The sequence below is a fragment of the Chanodichthys erythropterus genome, chromosome 14 (assembly GCF_024489055.1).
Source record: "Chanodichthys erythropterus isolate Z2021 chromosome 14, ASM2448905v1, whole genome shotgun sequence".
Taxonomy (NCBI): domain Eukaryota; kingdom Metazoa; phylum Chordata; class Actinopteri; order Cypriniformes; family Xenocyprididae; genus Chanodichthys; species Chanodichthys erythropterus.
This window is the reverse complement of record NC_090234.1, coordinates 4,710,493-4,721,905: the sequence shown is the minus strand read 5'-3', so window position 1 is coordinate 4,721,905 and position 11,413 is coordinate 4,710,493. Positions and strand designations below refer to the sequence as shown.

At 35.0% G+C, this 11,413-nt stretch overlaps 1 protein-coding gene across 2 annotated transcripts; it reads right to left on the bottom strand.

Moving 5' to 3' along the window:
* Positions 1 to 9,081: 9,081 nt before the first annotated feature.
* LOC137036205 (interferon-inducible GTPase 5-like) lies at positions 9,082 to 11,096 on the bottom strand. 2 transcript variants are annotated; one of them, XM_067410239.1, is made up of 3 exons: positions 11,040 to 11,096; positions 10,681 to 10,758; positions 9,082 to 10,572 (listed from the first exon to the last, which is right to left on the bottom strand). In XM_067410239.1, exon 3 carries the CDS (start codon positions 10,567 to 10,569, stop codon positions 9,418 to 9,420), a length of 1,152 nt encoding a protein of 383 aa, XP_067266340.1. In that variant the 5' UTR covers positions 10,570 to 10,572; positions 10,681 to 10,758; positions 11,040 to 11,096; the 3' UTR covers positions 9,082 to 9,417. The 2 variants fall into 2 exon arrangements, with proteins under 2 accessions (XP_067266340.1, XP_067266341.1); XM_067410240.1 differs by having other exon boundaries at positions 9,082 to 10,584; positions 11,040 to 11,083.
* Positions 11,097 to 11,413: the final 317 nt, after the last annotated feature.

The following is an 11,413-nucleotide window of genomic DNA, read 5'->3' as shown; positions in this document are numbered from 1 at the left end:
CAATGCAAGTAAAGCTGATGATTTTGATTCTTTAAAAGAATGAATTCTGCTCGAGGAATTCAAAGGATGTTTTCCTGAGTGTGTCATTGTGTATCTAAATTAACAGAAAGTTAATTCCTTGTCACAAGCTGCTGTCCTGGCAGATGAGTTCATTCTCACTCATAAGGGTGTATTCCCTGTGATGCGTAGGGGAGAGCGTGGCACAACCTAACGCTTTTTGACTTTCTCAGTTTGTGTAAATCTACTTAGGGTTCAGAGAATTTCTTTTGTTTCACATTAATTTCAACATCTGGTTCAAATATTTGGCTTTGTTTCATTAATACAGTGTATACTTTTTTCTTTATTAACCCCGAAAGAAGAGAAGTGAAATGTGACAACATGCCCCATAGGTGGGACACACTGTAACATTTGATGGGGCACATCGTAACATGATCATATGATAGCTAAAAATTTTATATGACTTAATTAAAAAAAAAATATACATGACAAACTAAAATATTTTGTCAATAAAAGACAATAATTATTTTTTTCATATAAAATAATAGCATTTTTTTTAGAAATTCAAATTTAAATCATTTTATAGTTTGACAGTGAACACTCTGCAAAACACAGCTATACAGCACTGGTCAAAACAATACACTTACAATACACATGAAGAAACATATTCAGACATTCAGAAAAACACAGAGCTGAACTCAACACTCCTCTCCCTCCACTCACAGCTCTCACAGAACACCAGATAAATAGACGAGCCCGTACAAATGCTAAACATTTATTGAAATAATATTTTCTGGATGTTCAGGTTCTTCCTCTCAGTCTTTATTCACCTTTTTTCCATAGTTTATCAACATAAATTCATAAAAGTTAATTATGCCAGTTGTATCGTAACTGTATAGAATAGCTCTAATAGCGGGTCACATGGTAAGGCAGCGTTACAATGAACCCTATCTGTGCAACTTGACTTTAAACCTGGTTAGTGTCTTCTGATAGTTAGTGAAGCATTAAAGAACTATCCAAACTAAACAACAGATTGGAGATTAAAATAATACCAGATTTGTCTAATTTTAAATAAAAACAAAAAATATAGATGAAAAATTAGCTTAAGTACGAAAATTACTTTTGCTATTAAATAAATGTTGTTGTAAATGGACATGATATCTTCCAAAGATATTTGAATTTTGGTGCATTTTTTTCTTTATTTATTGTCGATATGGCAACTAGTAAATACGCTAAGTTTCTTCATGCTAGCGTGTGTGGAATTATTTAAACCACGTGTGTTACAACTAACCCCGCGTAACTTGTGGTCCATCTCAAAGTCAGAGTACATGGATAAAATCTTGATCTTCACAGTCAAAGGGAGAAAAAGACTGTTTTTATTGTCACAAGCAGGGGCATTTGATCGCTGACTGTCCTGTGCTTAAACCTCCTTATTGAAATGGGCTTCTGAACTAAACCTATGAATATGAAAATGCCATGACTATGAAAAGCCATGATCAATGGAGCTCCAAAATTATGATTCACTATGGCAACAGCACCCGAAAAAAAAAAAGATTGCTGCATACTTCTTCCCAGTAGAACTGGAAGTGCTGCAGCTGCAAGTGTACACCGACTACGATCATATATTTAGGAATATAGCCGCAAGTGGCAATCATCTGGGTCCAAGCATAAATGGACCATGTGGAAGATGAAGCAAGTTAGCAATACATGCTGGTGTCAAAAGGAAATCACTTATTTCAGCCTGCAAAAATTATTTTAATAATTTAATATATTTCTGTCTGTGGCCCGAGATGTTGGGATGAACTCCAGCAACACCATGACACTCAGAGGATAAATCATTTGAAGATTTTATTAGGATTTTCAATATTATTTGGATATATAAATGTCATGGGTCAGTGAAAGAAGAAAGAAAAACATGATTCTTGGATAAAAATGCAACAGTCCTTCTTTTACTCAACACAATAAAAAAATCTCTTGCCCAGAAAAGGAGCACTACACACCAACCATTCAATAAACAACACCAAAGAACTGAACTAAACTGGGTATAAATACAAAATGAGGCACTAAACTAGACACAGGTGAAACTAATCAATTAACTAATCAGAAACCATGTCGAAAAACAAGAACATTCTCAGAAACTATGACAACCAACATAAAAACGAAATGATTGATAAGCATTACACAGTTTTGGGCTTTATTAAACTTTATGAATCTAAAATGAATTTATAGTCAAGCCAATCTATTGAACCATTTACACAAACTTTAAACTATGAGATCTAAAAGTATTTGTTATCCTTGTGGCTCCTTCTGGTGGACAATATTAGTATTATGGCCTTCATCTCAGAATCCCATTAATATAATAAAGGGCTAATATTTAAATATTGCTGTTAGCGCTCAGAGCATCAGAAGTTCATGAAACTCTGCATGTTTCCTCAGAATGTCTTGTTGTCCAAGTTCTGTGAGATTTGGATTCATACATACAAACTGATAGAAACTATCTTATCCTGTGGTTCCCTCTGGTGGACAACAATATTACAAAATGTTGTAGTCGACCATTTTGAGTTGGCAAAATTTCTTTTTCTAACTCCTAAACCACCTGACTGATTCACACATGATTCAAATTTTGCATGCATCATCTATAGACACTTATGACAAAAAGTTATTGAAATCATTTTAATTAGTCAAACCGTTTAGAAGATATAAGCCCATTCATTTTGGAGCCATGGCTCCATACACTTATTAAACTATATCTTCTAAACCATTTCATGAATCCAAATTCTTTTAACAACTTTTTGTCATCAGTGTCTCTAGATGATACTTACAAAATTTGAGGCCCTATCATACACCCAGCGTAATGCGACACCAGGCAAGTGTATTTTTTTCTAGTTTCAGCCCGACGCAGTTATCATTTTAACGTCCAGCACCACATTGTTTAAATAACAGATGCACTCATGGCCATCTGTTCACCCATGGGCGTGCTGCTCTAAAGACGAGTGTGTTCAGGCACATTGTTGGCGTGTTGCTATTTTGAGGCAACTGAAAATGACTGCGCCATTGACCAACAAAAACCTGCTCTAAAGTCAATGGCACAGTATTTTATTATTATGTAACGATCGGCCCAATTGGTCGATTTTACATGAATTAAAATGGGGTCAGATTAAACTGTGTGAGAGGTTATGAGTGTTTAAAAAGATGAGACAGACGACAGAAATAAAGTAGATAAATAAAGTGTATTAACAATTTCCACATGGAACATAAAACAACACAATAAAACTAGAATAACTTAGGCTGTTTAAAAGCGTGGAGTCCATTTGCACCATACCCTAAAAGAGTCCTTAAGAGTCCTAGTAGCGTGCTGAAAGTCCCAATGTGAAAGTGTCCACTGGTGTATATACAAAGTCAACAGAAGTGATAATCCAAGTGAAGATGATGTGAAGCGCTGGAAAGTTAAGTCCATGAAACAACTCCTCAATTGTTGTTATTGACAGTCATTATCAGAAAATATCAAACCTCGGAATCTTTAAATCAATAGAAAACTGTACGCATGCTGATTGCGATACGTTAAAATATGAGCTTTAAGTAATAAATGGATTAACATCTCTTTCTCTCTCTTATGGACACACATTAAAAAAAGAAAAGCTGCATATAATATGAAAAATGTTTTAAAACGTAGTGCTAGGTTTAAAGGCTAGATTTTTTTTTGTTCATATTTTAACAGGCTGGCAATCCAAATGAGCCATGCAGCTTCACCACAGTATAATAGCTAGCTGTGTGAGTTAATGTGACTAACCTTTGTGGATACAACGTCTCATAAAATTTGATGATGTTGTTCTGGTGTCTTTAATTGTTTTCCCACATTCTGTGCATCTAGCCGATATGATGTTGATAAACCCAAACGAAAAAACATATGGCATGATGGCTTCCGTCGTTTCATTTAGGAAGTGTAAGTAAATGATTCATAAACTATTTAAATGTACATTTATACATCTTATTTAGACATATAGTAATAGCTACTCAGTGTGTTAATAAACTCTTTATTAACATATTCCTACTGCAATTCATGATTAATTCAGGTAATTATAAAACATTTAGAAGCGATCAGTTAACTACTTTTGTGAGCTCATCTAAAGTGAGGACTATTTATGCTTTGTAAAGCTTTTATAAATTACATTTAAAGGTTCAATGATCTTCTGCACTGCTGTTCTCTAATGTTTTAAAGTTAGTACTGAGGTAGTTTTGACACTAGGAATATGTGTTACAAAAGCATTTATTAACACACTGAGTAACTATTACTATATGTCTAAATAATATGCATAAATGTACATTTAAATATTTTATTAATCATTTACTTACACTTCCTAAATGATCTTATGAACCACTGACAGCTCCTAAAAAACTGGTTTGTGAATAATGTAATAATTAATTTAGAAATGATAAATTGATCATTAATAAAGTATGAAAATACAATTATTAAACTCATTGTAGATATGATAATATGTAGATATGATTACTGCCACCTGTTTGTAATATTCTTGTTTATGTTTGCCTTTTTAAACCCTGTGTGTTCATTCACTCATTGCAAAGTCTTGTTGGTGTTACACTGCATTTATGTGCAGTATTTCTGGTTTCTATGTCATGGTCTTGATCTTCTGCTTGTCACCCTGTATTTCCCTGTTTGCCTGTGTGTTACATCCTTGGTAGTTGTGTGCCTCTGTTTTTTCTCTCTTCTCTCTTTCCCTCTTTCTGTCAATTTCGTAGGCTCAACTATACGGGATGGCTATTGGTTCAGGAAGCTGTCTGTCATCAGCACATATAATGATCACAATCCTCTTCTAACCCTAGACCAAAATTAGGAAGATGTAACATTTAATGGGGGCTCATCCGGGATGCCAAATCCCTTCCAAACGCTCTGACATGTGTCTCCTTCTGGCACACGTTTTCTATCTGCCACTGTGTTTCTGGATTGTGGTACTTGTACCAACACATAAGCACCCTCTTGTAGAGCGGAGAAGGACATTACTTTGCCTCCTCTCACATTTTTTACGAGTCGCACCTTCTGCCATGTCAAGGAGGGGTAGTTGAAAAGCATCATCAGAGATTAAGCCCTCTCCTTTCAGCAACCTTGATGGTAGGCATTTGTAATCGCATGCCACCTCATCATCAGATCCATCACTGTCACAGTCTGTGTCATGAGCTTTCTTCTCAGACTCCAGCACAACTGTAACATTAGAGATAGTTGCAGGAAAATCCAAAAGCTCTGCCAAGGTATACCTGAAAGAAAATTTCAAAATTTGTTAGGCCCATAGTGTTCAATGGCTGACTGTAGTGGGTGATTTCATATCATAATGTAAATGAAAACTCATTACTTGTCTGAACTTTATAATGGAATCATAAGCTACTAGTCATAAAAAGAATTAGAGTCCTTGACCGATTAGAATGAAACGCATCCAAACTGGATGAAGGGGCCTTAATATTTTGCCACTTTCAAGACATAATATCATAAAAGGAGGAAAAAGATAATCTACAGCAATTGCTTCAACTCTTTATCTTTCCATTCTTCCTTTTGTGTGACTGACTGAAGTTTGGAAACTGCTGCTGTCACTTGAAAACTGGAAAGCCCATCCCCCCATGGCTACAGCAGACATGGGGTAGGGCAGAAGAGCTGTGGAAAGACTGCTCTGTCATCTCCTACTGACAGATTTATTCCCCATCAAATTAACCTATTAACACAGTATACCCCATTTCCCCATGATATATGTACTTACAAGTCATTTGCCCACCCGCAACTATAGTTGCCGCTTGGACTTTTGACTAAGTATACAAAACAACTATAGATCTCTTGTAAGGTTTATTTTGTTTGGATGATTCTAGATACCTTCATGATTATATATATATATGTCAACAAAAATATTTGAAAATTACCTTTCTTTGAGAGGGTTTGCCTTCACCATGCTTCCTAGACAGCTTCATGATTTTTCTTGAAATCCTTTATTTGGTTGTTTGCTTGTATGTCATTAAGACATTGAGATAACATCTAGAAAAATACTTACAAAAGGAAAATGACAATTGTGCACTGTGGTTGCCAGTGGGCTTAAAGGATTAGTTCACTTTTAAATAAACTTTTCCTGATAATTTACTCACCCCCATGTCATCCAAGATGTCCATTTCTTTCTTTCTTCAGTCGAAAAGAAATTAAAGTTTTTGATGAAAACATTCCAGGATTTTTTTTCCATATAGTGGACTTCAATGGGCACCAAGCAGTTAAAGGTCAAAAGTTAGTTTTGACCTTAGTTTCACTGCAGCTTCAAATTGTTCTACATGATCCTAGATGAGAAATAATGGTCTTATCTAGAGAAACAATCACTCATTTTCTAAAAAAAAAAAAATATATATATATATATATATACATTTTAATCATAAATGCTCATCTTGAACTAGCTCTCTTCTTCTTCTCTATTAGAATTCCAGCAGTGTAGACACTGCTAAGCATATTACTGCCCTCCACAGGTCAAAGTTTGAAATAATTTTTATATGCAATATGCTAGTTCAATAGTCTATAACAATTAGTTCAAACTTTGACCTGTGGAGGGCAGTAATACACTTAGCAGTGTCTACACTGCTGGAATTCTAATAGAGAAGAAGAAGAGAGCTAGTTCAAGATGAGCATTTATGGTTAAAATGTATAAAATTAAAAAAAAATTTCAGAAAATAAGCGATGGTTTCTCTAGATAAGACCATTATTTCTCATCTGGGATTGTGTTGAACAATTTGAAGCTGCAGTGAAACTAATTTTGACCTTCAACTGTTTGGTGCCCATTGAAGTCCACTATAAGGAGAAAAATCCTGGAATGTTTTCATCAAAAACTTTAATTTCTTTTCGACTGACATCTTGGATGACATGGGGGTGAGTAAATTATCAGGAAAATTTTGTTTAAAAGTGAACTAATCCTTTAAATGGGTTAAGGGTAGTTGTGTGCCTCTGTATTTTTCTCTCTCCCTCCTTCTGCCAATTTCTTAGGATCACCAATACGGGATGTCACGGCCTTCGCTGCCAATCCTGTCTGACGGCAGTGTTTAAAAGCATGACAGGACGAATGCTAAGCCAACAATCTTGCTCACCAGGGGCCCATTTCAGAGAGGAGGTTAAAGGTGCCATAGAATGCTTTTTCCACAAGATGTAATATATACGTCCCCTGAATGTGTCTGTGAAGTTTCAGCTTAAAATACCCCATAGATTATTTTTTATTCAGTTTTTTAACTGCCTATTTTGGGGCATAATTATAAATGCACCGATTCAGCGCATGTCCCCTTTAAATGCCCCCAACCCCCTCCCCCCCCCCGTCCCCTGTATAATTGTGTTTATGAATTATACAGACTGTAAGTGTTTAATAATGAAAATAGCGACGGCTCTCGTCTCCGTGAATACAGTAAGAAACGATGGTAACTTTAACCACATTTAACAGTACATTAGCAACATGCTAACGAAACATTTAGAAAGACAGTTTACAAATATCACTAAAAATATCATGATATCATGGATCATGTTAGTTATTATTGCTCCATCTTCCATTTTTCGTTATTGTGGGTGTCATGTTGAGATTCGCCTGTTTTTCGGAGGTCTTTTGCACAAATCAAATTTACATAAGAAGGAGGAAACAATGGTGTTTGAGACTCACTGTATGTCATTTTCATGTACAGAACTCCAATTATTTAACTATGCCAAGCAATGTCCCCTCTAAGCTGCGCGCGTGCATGGCCGCGCACTTCTGAAGCCGTGGCCGCGCAGAAGAAATAATTGCCACGCAGAGAACAGACATGAAAATGATTGTAGTAGTTTAAATGAGAAATAATTGCCGTGCTCTGGACAACCGCTATAGAGTTATTGTCGCTATAGAGTTGGAACCGGTGAATGCGGTTTACAGGTTTCATAGAAAGAGAACGATTGAGCGCGTGTGAGCTGGCTGGCCCTGTAAGAATACTGTCATGTTTGCAGACTAAATACATCAATTCGAGAGGCAACGCGAAAAGAAATGTGAAATAAAACGCCATGTTTTAATGAAAAGTGGTGGAAATAACGGATGTTGGGCACAGAATGCTAACAAAACTCTGAGACATTTACAATTACACTCCCACCACAGGTGTAGCTTGCAAACTCAAAATACATCAGTGATTTACTGCAGTTTAAATAGATTTATGTGTGTGGTGGTGGTGTGGGTTTCAGGGATGTTTAGATAACTATAAACGAGTTAACGTTCACTTTTCTTAAAAATATTTAGCTATCAGTTTAAATGCTTCACTTTGTTTTCACTATATAATATATTAAAACAAATGGAAGCATTTAAACCGATATAATACTGTATATCAGTTTAAATACTTAAATATTATATTATATTATATTTTATTATATTATAATGTAAGCCTAATTAACAAATTGATCTCACAAGGGGATTGTTTAGGGCTCCTTGCTATGAAAAATCTTGAAACGTCCTGGTATATAAAATCTGGGAAATTCATAAGCAATAAACATGTCATTTTGATGGTTTAACACTGTCTGTTGCTAATAATTGACTGTACAAAAACACTTTATGGTTGTTCCAAACCATCATTGTAACTGCTCATATTATATTATTATAAAGAATTGAACTGTCCTGCAGGAGGACAGAAATTATTTTTTAATAGAGTTTCTTGGTAAAGACTGGTACAGTTAATACAGCAATGTGAAAAAATCTCAAGTAACTGAACTGCTTAATTTCAAACATATTATTTAATAAATCACTAAGTTACATCAAGGGTCAAATAAAATAGAAATGGCACATTAAAGTTATGTTACAGTTGCATGATAAAAACATTTTTGTGTGTGTGTGTGTTTACGTTCATTGTACAGGTCTGATATAAAGGATGTTTTTGCTCAGGTGGCCAAAATGTGCGCTCAACAGAGAAAAGTTTTGCTCAGCGAGAAAAAAAATTAGAGGGAACATTGATGCCAAGGTAAATTCAATTTTTTAATTCTAGGGCACCTTTAAACTGAACTGCCAACTAATTAAAGTGCCAATGTTTATTTGCATTCATCACAGAAAAGCCAACTGAAAGTACATAAAACATTGTTTATTTCTATGATGTATGAGACATTATAAATGACTGTATGTGAGATAAAGCAATTGAAAATTAAAAAAAAAAAAAACAAACATTGAAAGTTATCATATATTACAGCATATAGTTTACATGCACATTAACACATTATTTTAATGTTATGAAGACAAAGTGGTATTCTCTTTACAAAAAACCCTCAGATAGTCGAACATACAGAAAACACTTCATGCTCTACAGCACATAAATCAATGAAGAGAAGCAGACTAGGATACATCAATGTATACATACATACATTCTTAGGACTGATTATATTCTGAAAGATTGTAGGTTTCAGATTGTATCCAGCCCAGCTTCTTTTCTGATTTTTCGAGCAGTATCTGCCAGATCATTTAATCCTTCTTTCAACAGGTACTTAGTAGTAGATAAGGATATTACTGCCGCTGCAACACTGCCCACACCTGGAACGAGACTAATAAAATATTCGACAGTAGCAATTCCTGCAGAGGCTTGCACTCTGGTCAAAGCTTTTTCTCGGATGGCAACAACAAACTTTGATTTGGCCAAATCTATTATGTGGGGCTTGTTCACTTTTTCTGAAAGCCTTGTCAGTGATCCTTCATCCAAACCAAATGCATAGTAACAACTTGAGAGAAAAAGTACCCCCATGACGGCATCACATCCTGCTGATAGACCAGGTAAAGGGACCACTGCTATACCAGCAGAGGCAAGAGATACAGCCCAGATCATGCCTTTAAACATCTTGATCTTCTTCTCAAGGCATTCAGTGGAGCACACTGGCCAGGCTTGTAGAAGAGCAGATCTTTTATGTTCTGGAAGCTCTTCTGCTAGTGCCTTTTGAAGGTTTTCAAAATCATATTTCTGCACATCATTAGATGATATCAAGAAAACTTTGGGGTCTCCCACTTCTTTCAGGTTTTTTTGACAGTCCTCTCTTATAATGGAAAGGACTTTCTGCTCATCAAATCCCTTTTTCTTTTCCTCTTGTTCGATGTCATTGTCAATCTTGGAACGAACAAAGTAAAAGATTTTCTTTTGTTTTTTTATTTCTTTAGCCAGCATGATGTCATTCTCTGTGAACCTCTCTGAGCTAAGATTAATGAAGAAATCATAAATTTTAAATTTGACGTCTTTAAGGTATTTTTTTGCTTTGAAGTTTGGACTTCCAATTCCAGGCAGGTCCCAGATCTTCACATTTGGCATTCCAGGATGCTCATACATGGTGGCCTCCATTGTAGTTTCTGTGACTCCAGTAGGTGCTGCTCCAGCATCATTTACATCTAGACCTCTAAATGCATTTACAAATGAGGATTTCCCAGATCCTGTATTTCCAGTCACAGCGATGTTGAGTGAGACATTAAACAGCTGGTTAAGTGTTTCTTTAGCTTTTGCTGCAGCCTTTTCCAGGGTGGACTCGCCTGATGCGTTTACTGCCTCAACAACAGCAGGGTCTTGAGTTTCCATGTTCTAAACAACAAACTGAAGCATTAATTTAACGGCTGCTCAGAATTAGAGACATAATACTTATTTTGATCATATAATGTAGTAATGTAACTGACAAAGATTTCTAATTACCTTGATTTCTTAGTTCCAGAAAGAGTGAGACAGTGTTTGTGTGTTTCCCTTCAGTTACAGGAGAGGCTTCAGAAAACACTGTAAAAGTTTTAAAGACAGAAACTGAATATGAAATCAATATGAAACAAATGAACAACAATTGTAACAAAAGTCAAAAGACATCATACAGAGCAAAAGTACTTTTCATTTTACAGTTTTTATAATATTATTGGAATGTAAATTATTTATAGCTATTATTATTTTATTTTATGATTTTGCATGAAATAGTCAAAGTGTAAAATTGTTTTTCAAAATGTGTCATTTGTCATATATTATCAGGTCATATGAAAAGGTGTTATTAAGATGCATTTTCAACATACCTTAAAATATTTCGAAACATAGACAGGATTTCCGTATCTTCTGTACTGTAACACTCCAAATGTAGAAATGCTTTCTTGAGTTTGTGCGGGGAGTTTTTGTAGATAAAAGTGCAAATAGGAGGAGCTTCTCAGCCTCAGCCGAATAATGCAAATGAACATATTTGTAAAAGATATATTTAATGTTTAATTACATATTTTAAGTAGTTTTATTCCTCCTAGCTCTTAGCCATCTTTTTAAATTTTTATTTTATCTTCAATTAGCTATACTATGACAGTAGATATGTTAAAGTTTTACAGTATAGTGTCCAAACTAGCACTTCTGATTTTTTTTTTTTAATTTTGTTCTGTTTTAGTAAAATTAGTATAATACATTT